The following is a 20426-nucleotide window of genomic DNA, read 5'->3' as shown; positions in this document are numbered from 1 at the left end:
TTCTCTTCTATTCACAGCTATTTGTAAGGCCTCCTCAGACAATCATTTTCTTTTTGCATTTCTTTTCCTTGGGGATGGTCTTGAAGCCTGCCTCCTGTACAATGTCACGAAGCTCTCTGTCCATAGTTCTTCAAGCACTCTATCTATCAGATCTAATCCCTTGAATCTAATGGTCATTTCCACTGTATAATCGTAAGGGATTTGATTTAGGTCAAACCTGAATGGTCTAGTGGTTTTCCGTACTTTTTTCAATTCAAGTCTGAATTTGGCAATAAGGAGTTCATGGTCTATGCCACAGGTAGCTCCTGGTCTTGTTTTTGCTGACTGTATAGAACTTCTCCATCTTTGGCTACAATGAATATAATCAATCTGATTTCGGTATTGACCATCTGGTGATGTCCATGTGTAGTTTTCTCTTGTGTTGTTGGAAGAGAGTGTTTGCTATGACCAGTACGTTCTCTTGGCAAAACTCTATTAGACTTTGCCCTGCTCCAGGACCCAGAGATCCCACAGAGACTGAGACTAAGAATTGTGTTTGAGTGTCTCCTGTGGAGGTACGGGTCAGCAGCAGGCTGATGCAGGGGCAGGAGTTCTGGGTGCAGCAGACCTGGGTGTGGCATAAGCCCTCTAGGAGGTGGTTGCCATTAACCCCATCACAGAGCTGCCAGAACTTGCACAGGACTGGGAAACAAACTCTTGGTGGGCACAAAAAGAACTTTATGTGCACCAGGACCCAGGAGAAAGGAGCAATGACCCCATAAGAGACTGATCCAGACTTGCCGGTAAGTGTCCAGGAGTCTCCAGCAGCGGCATGGGTCAGCGGTGGCCTGCTGCAGGGCTGGGGGCACTGAGTGTAGCAGTGCATACATGGGACCTTTGAAGGAGGTCACCATTATCTTCATTACCTCCACCATAGTTTGGCCCCCGGTAAATAACAGCTGAAACTCCAATACTTTGGCCACCTCATGCTGGCTGAGTTGACTCATTGGAAAAGACTTTGATGCTGGGAGGGATTTGGGGCAGGAAGAAAAGGGGACGACAGAGGATGAGATGGCTGGATGGTATCACCGACTCGATGGACATGAGTTTGGGTGAACTCCGGGAGCTGGTGATGGATAGGGAGGCCTGGTGTGCTGCAGTTTATGGGGCTGCAAAGAGTCGGACTCGACTGAGCAACCGAACTGAACTAACAGGGAGGGAACATAGCCCCACCCATCAACAGAAAATTGGATTATAAATTTACTGAGCATGGCCCTGAACATCAGAACAAGACCCAATTTCTAACTCAGTCTCTCCCATCAGGAAGCTTCCATAAGCTTCTTATCCTTCTCCATCAGAGGACAGACTAAAAACCACAAGCACAGAAAACTAACCAATCTGATCACATGGACCACAGCCTTGTCTAACTCAATGAAACTATGAGCCATGCCATATAGGGCCACCCAAGACGGATGGATTATGATGGAAAGTTCTGACAAAATGTGGTCCCACTGGAGAAGGGAATGGCAAACCACTTCAGTATTCACACGTTGAGAACCCCATGGAGGGTATGAAAAGGCAGAAAGATAGGACACTGAAAGATGAAAGACCTCCCCAGTTCGGTAGGTGCCCAATATGCTACTGGACATCAGTGGAGAAATAATTCCAGAAAGAATTAAGAGACAGAGACAAAGCAAAACAATTCCCAGTTGTGGATGTGACTGGTGATGGAAGCAAAGTCCACTGCTGTAAAGAGCAGTGTTGCAGGAACCTGGAATGTCAGGTCCATGAATCAAGGCAAATTGGAAGCGGTTAAACAGGAGATGGCAAGAGTGAACATCGACATTTTAGGAATCAGCAAACTAAATGGACTAGAATGGGTGAATGTAACTCAGACGACCATTATATCTACTACTGTGGGCAGGAATCCCTTAGAAGAAATGCAGTAGCCCTCATAGTCAACAAGAGAGTCCGAAATGCAGTACTTGGATGCAATCTCAAAAACGACAGAATGATCTCGGTTCGTTTCCAAGGCAAACCATTCAATATCACAGTAATCCAAGTCTATGCCCCAACCAGTAATGTTGAAGAAGCTGCAGTTGAACGGTTCTATGAAGACCTACAAGACCTTCCAGAACTAACACCCAAAAAAGATGTCCTTTTCTCGGGATGGGGAACACATGTATACCTGTGGCAGATTCATTTTGATATTTGGCAAAACTAATACAATTATGTAAAGTTTAAAAATAAAATAAAATTAGAGAAAAAAAAAAAAAAAAAAAAAAGATGTCCTTTTCATTATAGGGGACTGGAACGCAAAAGTAAATTATAATGGCCGTATACATTAAAGGTATCCATATTTGTATATGAATGAAAAAGAAAATGGATATATAATGCTCTTGATATAATCATTAACTAAACTCAGGTTAAGTGAATCCTCAGACAACTCTGTTCTATTTTTTATAATGTGCTTAAGACCTGAATAACAGTATATCTTAAAGTAAGCTAACAATTTATTTGGAAAAAAGCCTTCTAAAATAAGGATTTTTTTTTAAGTCTCTCTCTTCTAAGAAAAGACATTTTTTTTAATTTATTTTAATTGGAGGGTAATTACTTTACAATATTGTGGTGGTTTTTGCCATACATTGACATGAATCAACCATGGGTGTACATGTGTTCCCCATCCTGACCCTCCCTCCCACATCCCTCCCCACTCCATCCCTCAGGGTCATCCCAGCGCACCAGTTCTGAGCACCCTGTCTCATGCACCAAATCTGGACCGGCAATCTATTTCACATATGATAATATACATGTTTCAATGCTATTCTCTCAAATCATCCCACCTCGCCTTCTCCCACAGAGTCTAAAAGACTGTTCTATACATCTGTGTCTCTTTTGCTGTCTTGCATATAGTGTCATCGTTACCATCTTTTTAAATTCCATGCGTTAGTATACTGTATTGGTGTTTTTCTTTCTGACTTACTTTGCTCTGTATAATAGGCTCCAGTTTCATCCACCTCATTAGAACTGATTCAAATGCATTCTTTTTAATGGCTGAGTAATAGTCCATTGTGTATATGTACCACAGCTTTCTTATTCATTTGTCCGCTGATGGATCTAAGTTGCTTCCATGTCCTGGCTATTGTGAACAGTGCTGCGATGAACACTGGGGTACACGTGTCTCTTTCAACTCTGGTTTCCTCAGTGTGTATGCCCAGCAGTGGGATTGCTGGGTCATATAGCAGTTCTATTTCCAGTTTTTTAAGGAATCTCCACACTGTTCTCCGTAGTGGCTATACTAGTTTGCATTCCCACCAACAGTGTATGAGGGTTCCCTTTTCCCGCACCCTTTCCAACATTTATTGTTTGTAGATTTTTGGATCGCAGCCATTCTAACCGCTGTGAGATGGTACCTCATTGTGGTTTTGATTTGCATTTCTCTGATAATGAGTGATGTTGAGCATCTCTTCATGTGTTTGTTAGCAATCTGTATGTCTTCTTTGGAAAAATGTCTGTTTAGTTCTTTGGCCCATTTTTGATTGGGTCGTCTATTTTTCTGGAATTGAGCTGCAGGAGTTGCTTGTATATTTTTGAGATTAATTCTTTGAAAGACATATTTTTAAAATAGCAAGTATTTTTCAAAATTCATTTAGTCACTTCTTTTTTCAGCCAGAGAAGGAATCTGGCTAGAAGATTATGAAAGCAGAGATAAGTAAATGGCCAAACTTCAAGATCCATGTGTAGTTGTGAAGTCCCAAAACAAAAGGAGCTGTATCCTTTTGAAGGAGACTTTATACACTAATTTCCTTTGATTACTAAAGAAATTCCTCTTGCCTCTAAAGATTTTATATAAAGGTATATACTAAACAAAAATTTCCAAGAAACAAATAATATACGTTAAGAAAAGATGCCACTCTTCTAAGCATGTATTCGGTATTACTTTAGGCATTAACTTAGAAAATGTCATTGTCATTCTGTAAAACTCTCCTTTACGGCCTTCCGTGGGAATAAACCTTTGGCAAACTTTTTGAATTATTAACATCACCAGTCAACCTTTCTGCACTATGAAAGTCTTTCTTATTCTTTGTCCAAAGTTACAAGTTTCTGGTTCACGCTGCTTGAATCTGCAGATACTAGACACCAACCCTTCTCCACACAAAAAAAAAGCAACAAGGTCTAACAACAATCCACTCCAATAATTTCACCAAGGTGACTTTTTTCTTAGCTCTAAAGCTTCGATTCAGAGATAAGCACAAAGCTGATAAGATACATCTCTGGCTAGTACAACCATAAATAAAGCAAAGACAGGTCATCTCTAACTGAACTTTCTGCTGGAATTTGGCACTGCCCATGTTATTTCTTAGAGCAGCAAAATAGATTTAAATTTCTCTAAGCAAAACAGATGTAAATATACACCTTAAACGATGATGAAAAACCGTGAACTTTCCCTTAGTGAAGCATACATAAAATTGCTTTGTTCAATAAACACTGAGTGACTGGCATTGTGCCGAGTGTCAGCTGTAGTCATAAAGAAGCACATGACACTTCCCGTCTTTCAGAGGCCTGTGATACATATGAGAAGACAAGCCTTGGAGACCAGAAACTAGGGACCAATAAAGAAAGAACTCTTTTAAAAAAGCAGGTGTTACGTGATATAATAAACAGTTTATGAAGCTCTAATGGTTGATCACAATCTTTTTCTCAAACTAGTAGTCCAAGCTATTCCTTCTGCATAAACTTGTTGGTACATTTAAAGAAATCCACCCTATTTCCTCGGTCACAAATGAATGGACCATGGGTCATGAGCCAGATTACTGCAGAAATTCCATATAATTATATATATATATATATAATCAAGCTCTTTATGTTTGGGGAGTCTGAATAAGACACATGAGAAAAAGACTAAAGTGGAATTACTGGAGCTGCTGTTGAATCAGGAATGACAACAAGCCACTACTCTAAGTCTCCATGAGGACTAGTGTACGTTCCAAGCTATGAAATGTAAGAGTTGGTTTATTAAATAATGGTATACTAAACAGTCAATAGCTACATCTACTTTTTTATAAATTAAAATATTTGTTAAACACATGTCCAATTATAAAATAAAACAATATGGTTTGCTTATTGGCTCTGTTAATTTTCATTTATACTAAGCAAAACCCGGGGGCATCAAAATTCCTACACTTCTTAATTTCTAATGCAGTCACACAGTATCAATTACAGTAATTTCTGTCAATGAAATTAAGAGCCTGACTAAGACTTCTACGTCTTTCTTTTTTTTCCCTTATTTATTTTTATTGAGATTTCTACATCTTTCTGCACAAAAAATGATGCCAGTTAACTTTTTAATAAAACTGTTAGTATATTTTATATTGAAAAAAATGGAAAAGAAAACTAAGCATGTAAGCATGAGATCATTATGTCTCTCATTCTCATTTTAGCAAGAACAAAAAGAACAACCCAGGACTTAATCAAATTCCTGTCTAATGACATAGTCATCATGATAAAATTAACTTCCTTATCCCTACTGTTGAAAAAAAATAAAGCAAGAAAAAGTAAAAAAGGATGCTCTCTCTCTCTCTAAGGACTTCTAACGACTGTTATCTAGTTCAGTTCATGCTTATCCTCACTTTTCCTTGATATAAAACACTAAGATATGATAAATCAGTAATTAGGAAATGAAAAACTCAAACAGAATGTGAGAGTCCAACAGTTTGCTTAAACATGAGACAGTTCCTTCCAGAACATCAGAAGGTTGCAGGGAGGGTGACAAATAATTTTCTAGTAGCACTTTTCACAGCAAACTAATGAGAATTAGCTTTTACAAATGTAAGAAATGTAACATATTCATTAAAAGAAAAGAACAGCATTTGTCTTCCTTTGTAAAAACACAGTCCTTTTAAGGCTACAATAATTTTCTTCGTGACAAATACTTGTTCTCCTCCCTAGAAAAATGTTACTAGTCATGATGTCAATCTGTGGCTTGACAATTGCTACTTTTAATGTATACTGTACTGTTTTCATCAAATAATACAGAAATTATCCCAAACCTAAGGAAAAGTATTCAGCTATTTCAGTGCTTCTTTTGTGGTTATATTCATTATATATACACATCAACACGTTCGTTTTAACACCCATCGAGTCTCTTCTTCATAGTGCTCGATCCCATTTACATTTCCCCCCAACATGACTGTGTCAACTCAAAGCAACACCAAGTTCTCATCAGCCAGTAGAGCTGGAGCCTTGCCGAAACCCTGTTTTCAGCTGCCCCCTTGCTGCTAAAAATGAACTTTGAGGCTGGTGCAGTATAGAAACACACCGATTACATCTGAGAGAATAGACTGAGCACAGGGAGTTTTTGAGAAAAGGCAGAAGTCATGAGATACCTTCACTAGAGTATCCCAAATCTCCTAACACATTTGATTAACGACTACACATACATGAAATGTTTGACTGCCCTAATCTTCGAGTCCAAAATTCTGAGCCACTAAATATTTATACTTCAGGAAAAGAATTAACTGAAAATTTCAGTGATAGTGAGTTGTGACAATAATCAGAGAATGCATCATTTACTGTCAGCATATGCTTATTTCTATCATGCCTCTCCACATTCTTTAAAAAAAGAAAAAGAAAAACCTAGGATACAAACTACTAAGAAATTCTAACCTATTCATATGTTACTGGTTTAACATACAGCACTTTACGAGAGATATTCAAATGGTAATTCTATGAAAAATGTATTTTCATTTTAGAGGAAAAGTAGATGGCATGAAAATAAGCTATGCGTTTTACCCCATTTAGTCTAACATTTGTAACATTCAGAAGTGGTCATATAAACATTTTCTTTTGCATGAGTGACTAATTATCTTATACATTCTTCACTAATAAGAGTAAATGCTTGATGAAGGAGAGAGAAAAGAATAGGAAGTCTCAGTCACATAGATTCAAACATTCCACATGTAATGTATTAATCAGCCCATAACTCATATTAAGCTAAAATTTAGGAACTCTACTTTCCATTAACCAAATGGGAAAACCAAACCACCATAAAACCTAAAAAGAAATTTTTATGTTTTTACTTCTCCTTTAGTTATAAACAAAAAATATGGCTATAGGGACAACAAAGAATAAAAATCAATAAGCAGCTTATATTTTCTAAATAGTGTCTGGTATCAACTCCATGTTCTTCATAACTTGAACAGCTCAAGGTCAAGCTTGTATTATAGCACTTAGAGTGTTCTACTCATACAATTTATTGTATATTGCTTCCCATCTCATATATTTTTATCTTCCATAGTATGCAGCCCAATGCCTTATGCACAGCAAATATTCAAAAATATTTCTTTTATTCTCTCCAAATGAACTTACCCTTCGAAACGACACAACATAAAACGTGTCTCCCCTTCTGCGGATAGCTTCAAAGAAGTCTTGGTAACTTCTGGGTGAAGCATAATACACCTGTAGCTCACTCCCTGAGTTCCTGCTGAAGTAAGAAAATGGCAAAGTGCTCTTAAACTGATGAATTTCTATCCACTCAAAAATGCTTCCTAATCTAAGGTGACATCTGAATCATAAGAATCTCTCTCAACCAGAATATTAGTAGCATTTTGGCAGCAATTTTTGCAATAACATTTTGAAAAGCTAAGATCCAGTTCACTAGAGCTAAACTCTCATTTCTGAATGCTCTAAATGTACCAGTCAAGTGCACTGCAAAGCACGTAAAAACAACAGAAGTACCAGAAAACAGACTTCTACATCAGTTTGCATGATTTTAAAATTTTGGTAAGAAAAATTAAGTCTGAGGAAAAGTTCTTTTTCACCGTTCTGTCAAATCTGTGAATGCATACTTGCTTATGAGGCTGTACAAAAGGTGAAAAAGAGCTTAGGATTTGGAAACAAATATACCTGTCTCTGAATTCCTGTTCCACCCCTCAATTGGGGAATTGTGGGGGAAATCCATCCCAGAGCAACTTCATTTTCCTCATCAGTAAAATGAGGGTAACTACATAAACCTTTCAGGACTGTCCCTGGGGTCAAAGATGTTCGTACCAACCATGTTACTCCTATGGGTCCTTTTGCATAGGAGCCACTCAACAATGATTAGCCATAGATATTAAAAGTATCATGTCAGTGCCTTGATAAAATTATATCTAAAAATGTAATACCTCAAACCACATCATATCCCGAAAGATGTACTCAAATGGTGTTAATATAGTTCTTAATAATATTTTCAGGGTCTTTTATTGTTTAGCACAGTAAGCTAACACCCAAAAGTTAAAGAGAGTAAAAAAAATGTTTATCTTTCTTCAAAAACAAAAATCATATATATTTAATTCTTATAGGTTCTTCTATATCTTCAAACTGTTACTAACTTAAGAGGACAGAAAGATTGACCTAAAAGGAAATTATAAATGAGCCATAAAAACTTCCTTTGAAATAGTTTCATGTACTCAATAGGCCATTTCTAACTATAATATTTTACCTGTACAACTCTTATTATTTACGGTAGTTACGTTCTATAAAGTCAGTGCGAACTCTGAACTAGAAAACACTGAACCGTTCTCCTAAGGGAAATCCAGGTGAGATTCCTGTGAGCCCTTAGTTACAGCATTTTTGTGAACTGATCATCATATAACCTTGCTTTACATGTTTCCATTTAAAGACACTTTCTTTAACAAACACTGCTCACTCATTAACAAAGCACTCACAGGCAACAGCACTGTAACCCGTGTACACACGAAGCTTATCTAATACACGTTTTCTCTACACAGCACAATACAGCCTTCTCGGGCTCTCGCAAAACTAGGCAGCAAACTGCAGAACTATGCTTGTAGGCAATTTTAAATGATGAATTTAAAAGCAAAAATCATACAATGTAAAAACTACGGCACTAAATAGATCTCAGAAAGGACAAGTGTTTATAGTATGAGAGCTGAAACAGGAAGCCAAAGTACTGCTTTGCTGAAATTCACCTGGGAATGCAAATGACCATGAAAGTACCTTGAATATTGATTGGCGGTACAAATAAATTTTCTCAAGTAAGAGGATTCATAAATACAGAATGCATGAATAAAGAAGGTCAACTATAATTCACTTTAAAACATTTTTTAAAAACTGTTTTTTAAATAGCAGTTTAGGTTCAAGCAGTTTTCAGTTTTAAATATTAAGTTTGGGATTAAAAGAAATGCAAAAAGGCAAAATGGTTTTCGGAGGAGGCCTTACAGATAGCTGTGAAAAGAAGAGAAGCAAAAGGCAAAGAGAAAAGGAAAAATATTCCCATTTGAATGTAGAGTTCCAAAGAATAGCAAGGAGAGATAAGAAAGCCTTCCTCAGTGACCAGTGCAAAGAAATAGAGGAAAACAACAGAATGCGAAAGTCTACAGATCTCTTCAAGAAAATTAGAGATACCAAAGGAACATTTTATGCAAAAATGGGCATGAAAAAGGACAGAAATGGTATGGACCTAACAGAAGCAGAAGATATTAAGAAGAGGTGGCAAGAATACACAGAAGAACTGTACAAAAAAGATCTTCATAACCCAGATAATCATGATGGTGTGATCACCAGCCTAGAGCCAGACATCCTGGAATGTGAAGTCAGGTGGGCCTTAGGAAGCATCACTACAAACAAAGCTAGTGGAGGTGATGGAATTCCAGTTGAGCTATGTCAACTCCTAAAAGATGATGCTTTGAAAGTGCTGCTCTCAATATGCCAGCAACTTTGGAAAACTCAGCAGTGGCCACAGGACTGGAAAGGGTCAGTTTTCATTCCAATCCCAAAGAAAGGCAATGCCAAAGAATACTCAAACGACCGCACAATTGCACTCATCTCACATGCTAGCAAAGTAATGCTCAAAATTTTTCAAGCCAGGCTTCAGTGGTATGTGAACTGTGAACTTCCAGATGTTCAGGCTGGATTTCAGACTGCCAACATCTGTTGGATCATTAAAAAAGCAAGAGAGTTCCAGAAAAACATCTACTTCTGCTTTTGACTATGCCAAAGGCTTTGACTGTGTGGACCACAACAAACTGTGGAAAATTGTTCAAGAGATGGGAATACCAGACCACCTGACTTGCCTCTTGAGAAATCTCTATGCAGGTCAGGAAGCAACAGTTAGAACTGGACATGGAACAACAGACTGGTTCCAAATAGGGAAAGGAGTATGTCAAGGTTGTATATTGTCACCCTGCTTATTTAACTTATATGCAGAGTATACCATGAGAAATGCTGGGCTGGATGAAGCACAAGCTGGAATCAAGATTTCCAGGAGAAATATCAATAACCTCAGATACGCAGATGACACTACCCTTATGGCAGAAAGCAAAGGAGAACTGAAGAGCCTCTTGTTGAAAGTGAAAGAGGAGAGTGAAAAAGTTGGCTTAAAGCTCAATATTCAGAAAACTAAGATTATGGCATCTGTTCCCATCACTTCATGGCAAACAGATGGGAAAACAGTGACAGACTTATTTTTTGGGCTCCAAAATCACAGCAAATGGTGACTGCAGCCATGAAATTCAAAGACGCTTGCTCCTTGGAAGAAAAGTTATGACCAACCTAGACAGCATATTAAAAAGCAGAGACATTACTTTACCAAAAATGTCCGTCTAGTCAAGGCTATGGTTTTTCCAGTGGTCATGTATGGAAGTGAGAGTTGGACTATAAAGAAAGCTGAGTGCAGAAGAATTGATGCTTTTGAACTGTGGTGTTGGAGAAGACTCTTGAGAGTCCCTTGGACTGTAAGGAGATCCAACCAGTCCATCCTAAAGGAGATCAGTCCTGAATATTCATTGGAAGGACTGATGCTGAAGCTGAAACTCCAATACTTTGGCCACCTGATGTGAAGAACTGACTCATTTGAAAAGACCCTGATGCTGGGAAAAATTCAAGGCACGAGGAGAAAGGGAAAAAACGGAGGATGAGATGGTTGGATGGCATTACTGACTCAATGGACATGAATTTGAGTAAGCTCTGGGACTTGGTGATGGACAGAGAGACCTGGCGTGCTGCAGTCCATGGGCTCACAAAGAGTTGGACACAACTTAGCGACTGAACTAAGAGATTAAAAACATTTTTAACTAATGAAGAAATAATATGCCATCATAATAATGTGTCAAAAAATGATATATTTTTAACATACACATAGTAATTGAATAAAATATTCTGGTTACAGAGATCTATAAGTTACTACATATAACTGAACAATCTGTTTCTATAATATAATGAGGAGAACAAGTTTAAGATGGAAGCAAAGTGTGCATTTCAACTTTACTGAAATACTGCTGCTGCTGCTGCTAAGTTGCATCAGTCGTGTCTGACTCTGGGCGACCCCACAGACAGCACCCAACAGGCTCCTCCGTCCCTGGGATTCTCCAGGCAAGAATGCTGGAGTGGGTTGCCATTTCCTTCTGCAGGGGAAAATACTAGGTATTTAGAATTCCTTAACCAAGAGCCTCCACACTTTCTCACCTGACACTAGTGGTTTCTGTGTATTGGACAGCCATGAGCTGAGAATTTGAGCCCTGTTCCAGAGCACCCTGAAAGAAAAAAAATGTGTTAATGTTACATAATGAAATTATATGAAAAGTTTCCTATATTGACTCATTCTATATTTACATTTACTAAACTTCATTAAAGTATTCTTAAAAGTTTTTTTCATGAATATTCTGACATATTAAGCTTACATAACTAAATACCAATAAACAAATTAGAACTCATTTGGTCATATTCTGGGCTGAAAGATGTGTCTTATGGACAGTAAGACATTTAAGGGACTTCCCATAAAGATTCAAGATATAGCCACAAAACTTAATCCAAGTATCACAGGTTTTATGACCAGCTCATACAAGTATTACTGAATGTATAACAATTTAAGCATTAGTTGCTCAGGCATGACTGACTCTTTGCGATCCCTTGGGCTATAGCCCACCAGGCTCCCCTGTCCATGGAATTCTCCATGCAAGAATACTGGAGTGTGTAGCCATTCCCTTCTCCAGGGGATCTTCTCCAGGGATCAAACCCAGACCCATTGCATTGCAGGGAGATTCTTACTGTCAGAGCCACCAGGGAAATCATTAACAACTTGTGTTTGTCTCAAATAATTATTTTCCCAATGAAAATTTCCTAAAGTATGAGAAGAAAGTGAAAGTGAAAGTCGCTCAGTCATATCAGACCCTTTGCTGACTCCTGGACTATACAGTCCATGGAATTTTCTAGGCCAGAATACTGGAGTGTGTAGCCTTTCCCTTCTCCAGGGGATCTTCCCAACCCAGGGATACATCTCCCACATTGCAGCCACAAGGGAAGCCCAAAGTATGAAAGGTCCATAACAAAACTAAATCCTAATGTTTACTTTTTCCAGTGAGTCAACTCTTCGCATGACCCTGATGCTGGGAGGGATTGGGGGCAGGAGGAGAAGGGGGCGACAGAGGATGAGATGGCTGGATGGCATCACTGACTCGATGGACATGAGTTTGGGTGAACTCCGGGAGTTCATGATAGACAGGGAGGCCTGGCATGCTGTGAATCATGGGGTCGCAAAGAGTCAGACACGACTGAGAGACTGAACTGAACTGAACTGAACTGAAAGTTTACTTTGAGTAAACACAAAGGTCTTCGTGCATAAACAGACCTATAGACTAGTCCATCACTAAGAGATCTCACCAGTGACTCTTCGCCTTCTGGAACCATTAGTGATCTACATAGATTATGGTAGAAACTTCTCTCCCACTTAGCATCTGCTTTGCACTATGTCTTCTTATATACCCTGGCAGCTTTGTAAACTGATCTTCAAAAAAGTTTTATAAGACTATCAGAGTTCAAGAGCACATTAGGAATTGACTTTACTATTACTTTGTCAGAGACTTAACTAACTTTAATCACAAGATTACTAGCATTTGTTCGTTACTATATCCATCCATTCTTCCTTCAGCAATCAAACTTTCATAGAATGTGCCTACTACATGTACAGGTGCTACAGAATTTGATTTCTGCCATCAAGAAGCTTGTAGTGTAACTGGGAAGACAATACAGTATAATGCTAAAACACAAGAATATACAAAGGGTTAAGGGAAGAGAAGAGGGAACGATTTTGTTTGGTGGTAGACGGAACCAATATGCAGGGATGAACAGAGGGTTTCCAATTCCTGGCTCTGTAACAAGTCAAGGGTCTTATTTTATGAAAAACTAATGTAGGTCTTAAATATAGTAAGTGCTCAAAAATGCATTAAACAAAAGTAAAAAGAGCACACATAAAATGAAAAGAAAAGATACTTAAATAATAAAATATTATACTTACTGTTATGCTTATGAAGTAGCAAATAAAGCCAAAATTAAACTACAGCTAGTGGATAATATAAATGTTAAAATAAACAGATTAAATAGCTGATGAATTTTAAATGATTTTGCTACTTTGGCACATATGAAATAAGCACAGAAGTCTGAAAAAAGTCAGACTTCTTTTCATAGACTCAGAAATGAGTGGGTAGGCTTTAAAGAAAGCTGAGTGACTTACAGAGACAGCAGGCAAACAGAACCTCAACATGCCATTTACCTATTCAAGATTTACACCAATAAATAGCGGGACTTATGAAAATTTGGCTGTGAACATCAACATTTTTAGCTCTGTGGACTTAGCACGAGGTTATGATCAGAAAAAAAAAGTGAGACATTTACATAGAAGTGAGAAAGATGTTAAAATCTCCAGTTATGTTGTAGATTTGTTTTCCCTTTGGTTCTGTCATTTTTCTGCACTATGTTTTTGAAACTTTGTTATTTGGAGCCTATGCATTTAGAATTGTTAGAACTTGATTTAATGCTCCTTCTCTCAACACAAAATTTCTTTGTCTTCTGTAATATTCCCTATCTACTTTGTTTGATTAACATAGCCACATCAGCATTCTAATGCTTAGTGCTTGCACATAAAATACACTTCACCCTTTATTTTGCATCTGTCTGTGTCTTTACGTTTAAAATGTCATTTCTTACAAACAGCATATAGTTGAGTCTTCCCTTTTAAAAAATCTAGTTTGATAATTTCTCCCTTTTAATTGATAAGTTTAGGCCATTAACTTTAATTGCTAATATAGTTGAGTTTGTTTCTACTACCCTGGTATATATTTTCTATTTATCCTAATTATTCTTTATTTGTTTATTCTTTTGGCTGAAATATACACTTTTTTAGCATTCCATTTTTACTGCGGATATCACCTTTTTAACTATTCCTTGTGCTCATTTTTAGTGGTTGCTCTAGAGATTATACTTTGATCTTTAAGCTACTAGTCTACCTTCAAATATTACTTGAACAATATAAAAACTTCATAAGAGTATAATTCCATTTATCCCCCTCCCTTTTTGTTCTTATTATCTAATATTTTACATCAAAACAAACTATAAACCCCACAACAAGCTGCTGCAAGTTTTGCTTTTAAAATAGTCTTCTTAAGATCTCAAATAGCTAAAGCAATGTAGCAAAAAAAAAAAAATGGAGCTGGAAGAATCAGGGTCCCTGACTTCAGGCTATACTATAAAGCTATAGTCATCGAAAGAGTATGATACCGGCACAAAAATAGAAATATTCATCAGTGGAACAGGACAGAAAACCCAGAAATGAACCCATGCACCTATGGTCAGTTTATGACAAAGGAGGCAAGGATACACAGTATTAAAAAACAGTCTCTTCAACAAACGGAGCCGGGAAAATAGGACACTACATGGAAAAAAATGAAATAAGATCATTCTTTAATACCATACATGAAAATAAGGTCAAAATGGATTAAAGACCTAAATGTGAGACTGGACACTATAAAACTACTAGAGGAAAACATAGGCAGAAGACTCTGACAGAAATCGCAGCAGTATATTTTTCAATCTGTCTCCCACAATAATGGAAATAAAAACAAAAATAAACAAATGACACCTACTTAAACTCAAAAGCTTTTACACAGAAAAGGAAACAATAAATAAGACAAAAAGACAACCCACAGATTGGGAGAAAATATTTACAAATGATGTGACTGACAAGGGATTAGTCTCCAAAATTTACAAACAACTCATGATGCTTAAAAGCATCAAAACAAACAATCCAATCAAAAAATGGGCAGAAGACCTAAATAGACATTTCTCCAATGAAGACATACAGATGGTCAAGAGGCACCTGAAAAGATGTTCAACACGGTTAATTATCAAAATGGCTATCATCGAAAAATCCACAAACAATAAATGCTAGAGAAGGTGTAGAGAGAAGGGAACCCTCCTACATTGTTCGTGGGAATTTAAATTGGTACAGCCAATGTGAAGAACAGTATGGAGGTTCCTTAAAAAAGACAAAAACAGAGCTACCATATGACCCTGCAGTCCCACTCCTGGGCATGTATCTTGAGAAAAACATGATCTCAAATGATACATGCACCCCAATGTTCATTGCAGCACTGTTTACAACAGCCAAGACATGGAAGCAACCTACATGTCCATCAACAGAGGAATGGATAAAGCAGATGGGGTACACATACACACTGGAATATTACTTAGCCATTAAAAAGAATGAAATAATGCCATTTTGCAGCAACATGGATGGACCTAGAGATTGTCATAGTGAGTGAAGTTAAGTCAGACAGAGAAAGAGAAAAATCATATGACATCCCTTACATGTGAAATCTTTTTTTCTAAAAAGACATGATAAAAATAAACTTACAAAACAGAAAGACACTTAGACTTAGAAAATGGGTAAAGAGCTAGTTAGGGAGCTTGGGATGGACATGTACACACTGCTATATTTAAAACAGATAACCAGCAAGGACCTACTGTGCATATAGCACATGGAACTCTGTCGGTGTTATGTGGCAGCCTGGATGCCATCCTGGGGGAGTCTGAGGGAGAATGGATACATGCATATGTATGGCTGAGCCCCTTCGTTGCTCACCTGAAACTATCACATTGTTAATCGGCTATACCCCAATACAAAATAAAAAGTTTTTTTTTTAAGATACTAGTCTTTTAAAGACTTTGATATACACAAATAAAATAAAGATACTAAAACAAACAAAACAAACAGCCATTTATTTTTATCCAGATATTTACCCATTGTGGTGCTTTCACTCTGGATAATCTGGTGTTCTGTCTGGTACCATTTCCCTTAGTCTAAAAAACTCATGTTAGTATTTCTTACACCGCAGATCTTCTGGAGACAAATTATCTCAGTTTTTATCTGTCTGAAAATGTCTTTATTTTGCCTTCATTTGGAATGATATTTTTACTAATTTGCCCCTTTATCTTTTCTAATAACTCACAGTCCAGGAAGAGGGTAGAATTATGAAATAGGACAAATCAAATCAAGAATATAAGGCTTAGAGATGACAGAAATTTTAAAAATAATGTTCATTTGTCAAATTTATAGAATACCTTATTGGACTATTAGGTCCTTTGCACAAGAAGGTTCAAATTAGCAAAGAAGACTAAGCAGAGTAGATACAGGTTTTGTATACTAAAAAACAAAACCAGATGAATTCTTTATATGCTTTGGTATCAACAACAGCAGAAGAAGCAGAATGATTCTTCTTCCCCTAACCAATCAAGAACTTCATTTAACCTTTAACAAACATAGATTTATCCTTGTCATTCCTTTTTTCTGTAATAGCTAAGACTCCCATTTTTTTACCATTATCTAAGCTCCCTACTAAAAATATATGTACCCAAGATAGCAGAGAAAGAGATAAGATTTTAAACTACAAATCTCCAAATGTTCAAAAGCCATGAAATTAAAGCAAAATTCTTTATCTTCCACTAAAATTTCTGTAAGATTAAAGAACACCAAGCACCCTTACAAAGTTAACTCTCTGCTTATTTATCTAATGAACAGGAAAGAATAACATGAAAAAATATGTCAAAAGATAAGACAAAAAACTTATTTAGGCCAATGATTTAACCTATTTTTCATAAAGCCCACTTTGCCAGCTGTGTGGAATTCTCCACTGGCAACAGTCTCTTCCTGCTCCCTTTTCGCTCTTCCCTGTATAACAAAGGATGAAAGCCTTTTTACCCAACTATATTACCCAAACTTTTTTGCTACCAGGGTCTATATATAATTTAGGCTCTACCAATAATACTCACTTGCACCAGATTTGGAAAACAGAGGGAGACAGAGTTCATTTTTTTCTCTGGCCATGGAGGCAGCTAACGCATAGGCTTTGGCAGATGTGAGTTTTGGCAGTACTAGACATTGTATTTGGAGAAGGCAATGGCACCCCACTCTAGTACTCTTGCCTGGAAAATCCATGGACGGAGGAGCCTGGTAGGCTGCAGTCCATGGGGTCACTAAGAGTCGGACACGACTGAGCAACTTCACTTTCACTTTTTACTTTCATGCATTGGAGAAGGAAATGGCAACCCACTCCAGTATTCTTGCCTGGAGGATCCCAGGAACAGAGGAGCCTATTGGGCTGCCATCTATGGGGTCGCACAGAGTCGGACACGACTGAAGCGACTTAGCAGCAGCAGCAGCAACAGACGTTGTATTCCAATGCGAGTCAGCAGCTTTGGGACTTTGAGGTAACTATGACATTAGTAATGATTGCCTGTAGCCTCCAGAAGTACTGCCAACAAATAAAGTTGCTATAATAGGTGAACAAAAGGTAAGTGGCCCAGAGAAACACATGCTGGATAATCAGAGACTCTTGATGTCAGAGCTTAAGCTCATTTAGACTAACCCTCATTATTTTATAGATGAAAACAGTCCCTTAATGGTCAAAAGTTCATGTTTCTCAATATCCTTTTAATGTACTTTAGAACATACATACTGCTTCCAATTAGTTTCCAAATAATCAAATAGTTAAGGCGTTCCATTAGCATATCCATTAGCTTCCCTTGTGGTAAAGAATCTGACTGCAATGCAGAAGACCTGGGTTCAATCCCTGGGTTGGGAAGATCCCCTGGAAAAGGGAACGGCTACCCACTCCAGTATTCTAACCTGGAGAATTCCATGGACTGGACTGATAGTCCATGGGGTTGCAAAGAGTCGGATGTGACTTTTACTTTCACTTTATCTTCCCTGGTGGCTGATGGTAAAGCATCTGCCTGCAATGCGGGAGACCTGGGTTCGATCCCTGGGTTGGGAAGATCCCTGGAGAAGGAAATGGCACCCCACTCCAGTACTATTGCCTGGAAAATCCCATGGATGGAGGAGCCTGGTAGGCTACAGTCCATGGGGTTGTAAAAGAGTCAGACATGATTGAGCAATTTCACTTTATTAGCATATAACCAGGTAAACCTGGTGAAACATATCCCATCCCAAAATGAAATGTCTTGATTCTTACAGCTACTCCATTTCTCTGTTTCCATTAATGGCAATCATCCTGAAGTAATTTTCTCATTTTATTTTTACCTCCTGAACCCACATCAATGAGCCTTTTGTCATTACCACTCTCCAGTGAGACAACTTTCGTCAGTCACTTGTTGATGCTTAGTCACTAAATTGTGTACAATTCTTTTGCTAACCCATGGACTGGAGCCTGCCAGGCTCCTCTGTCCATGGGATTTCCCAGGCAAGAGTACTGGCGTGGGCTGCAATTTCCTTCTCCAGGGGATCTTTCTGACCCAGGGATCGAACCTGGGTCTTCCACACTGCAGGCAGACTCTTTACCGTCTGCACCACCAAGGAAGCTTTTAATCCAGCTTTATTCCAATTCTTGATGTTCCTCAAATACATAAACTGCTTCCTCCTGAGGGTCACTAATACTTTCTATTCTCTTGCTTTGGAAGCTGTTTTTCCAGGTTTTCTCCTAGATCTTTACGTTATTTGCTCCTCCATTTTCTGCCTATGGCAAAAGCAGTGTTCTCACCAAAACCCTCTTCTTCCCAAGCACATAGGAAAACTACATTTGCCAAACCTACTGCAAGGGAGACTAGGAAAAGTGACAGAGTTTTAGTCAACGGAACAGTGGCAAAGGCCATGCCTTATCCCTAAAATATTTTGCATAATTTTCCAAACTTTCTTCCTCAACATCCAAAGCTAGAAGCAAAGGATTTCAAGTTGCTGAGGCCACAATGTAGAAGAATCTGGGTTCCTTAGTCACTGCTTGGAGGAAAGCCATTCTAGAGAGCTATCTCAAACTCCGAGTGGGTGAGGAACAAATTTCTATTCCAATGGCTACTGAGATTTTGAGGCCAGCTGCTGTTGTTTGGTTGCTAAGTCGTGCTCAACTCTTTGTGACCCCCCCATGAACCGCAGCACGCCAGACTTGTGACAGCTGGTAATAATTACCTTGACAATACCTTACTCAAGTGGAATCTCTTTAGAGAAGGCTTCTCTTACCACCCAATCTAAAATTGCCACTCGATAAAAAAAAAATAATAATAAAATAAAATAAAATAAAATTGCCACTCACCTCTCAATTCAAACTCTAGCCCTGTTTTTTTCTATAAATAACTTTTAATTTTGAGTCAGTGAGTCAAAGTCGCTCAGTTGGGTCTGACTTTGCAACACCATGGATTGTAGCTCACCAGGCCCCTCTGTCCATGGAATTTTCCAGGCAAGAATACTGGGGTGGTTTGCCAGTCCCTTCTTCAGGGAGTCTTCTCGACCCAGGGATCAAACCCAGGTTTCCTATATTGCAGGCAGATTCTTTCCTGAGCCACCAGGAAAGCCCTTTGAGTGTATTTAAATACTTATTTATTTTTTTAAGTTAATCTTCTCCCTCGTGATGAGAACTTTAAAGATCCATTCTCAGATTTCCCTGGTGGTACAGTGGATAAGAATCTGCCTGCCATCTACTGTAGAGCACATGGAAATCTGCTCAGTGTTATGTGGCAGCCTGGATGGGAGGGGGGACTGGGGATACATGAATGACTGAGTCCCTGAGCCGTTTACCTGAAACTATCACAACATTGTTAATCTACTATACCCCACTACAAAATAAAAAGTAAAAAAAAAAAGAAAGAATCCACCTGCCAACGCAGCAAACACAGGTTTTACCGCTTGTCTGGGAAGATTCCACACGCTGCGGAGCAACTAAGCCCTTGTAGCACAACTACTGAGTTCGCGTGCTGCGACTACTGAAGCCAGCACACCTGGAGCCTGTGCTCTGCAACGAGAGAAGCCACCGCAACGAGAAGTCTGCACACCAAAGCCAGAGAACGGCTCCTCCTCTCCACAACCAGAGAAAGCCCGTGAGCAGCAATGAAGACCCAGCACAACCAAAAACACAAAAGATCCATTCTCTTCCAATTTTCAAATATACACTACGGAATTATTAACTAAGGTTACCATGCAGTGAGCTACGTCCCTATGACTTCTTTATTTCGTAACTAGAAGTTTGTGGCCTCCACCCACCACCTCTGGCAACCTCCATGAGTTTGGTGTGTTTTTTTTTTTTTTAAGTCAGAATTCAATTTTATTTCACATTGATAGAAACCGTGAAAAAGATTTACATTTTCCCACATTAGAGCACAGCATTTCA

The 20426-nt window shown here is 38.3% G+C and overlaps 1 protein-coding gene across 2 annotated transcripts in view; it reads right to left on the bottom strand.

Annotated features, from left to right (window-relative positions):
* The window catches only part of ATF6 (activating transcription factor 6), a 234229-nt gene that overhangs the window by 127329 nt on the left and 86474 nt on the right, over positions 1-20426 (bottom strand). Inside the window, exons 13-14 of one of the 2 annotated variants that reach the window (XM_086393780.1) lie at positions 11446-11513; positions 7348-7462 (exon numbers count right to left, since the gene is read on the bottom strand). In XM_086393780.1, coding sequence (XP_086249906.1) covers positions 7348-7462; positions 11446-11513 — 183 coding nt within the window. The remainder of the gene's footprint in view (positions 1-7347; positions 7463-11445; positions 11514-20426) is intronic. The other variant, XM_086393781.1, reaches the window with a different exon arrangement.

The sequence above is a fragment of the Bos grunniens genome, chromosome 3 (assembly GCF_055505025.1).
Source record: "Bos grunniens cultivar Pamir isolate PY7600 chromosome 3, Bosgru_T2T1.0, whole genome shotgun sequence".
Classification (NCBI taxonomy): domain Eukaryota; kingdom Metazoa; phylum Chordata; class Mammalia; order Artiodactyla; family Bovidae; genus Bos; species Bos grunniens.
The sequence above is the reverse complement of the archived record's forward strand: the minus strand, read 5'-3'. Positions and strand labels throughout refer to the sequence as shown.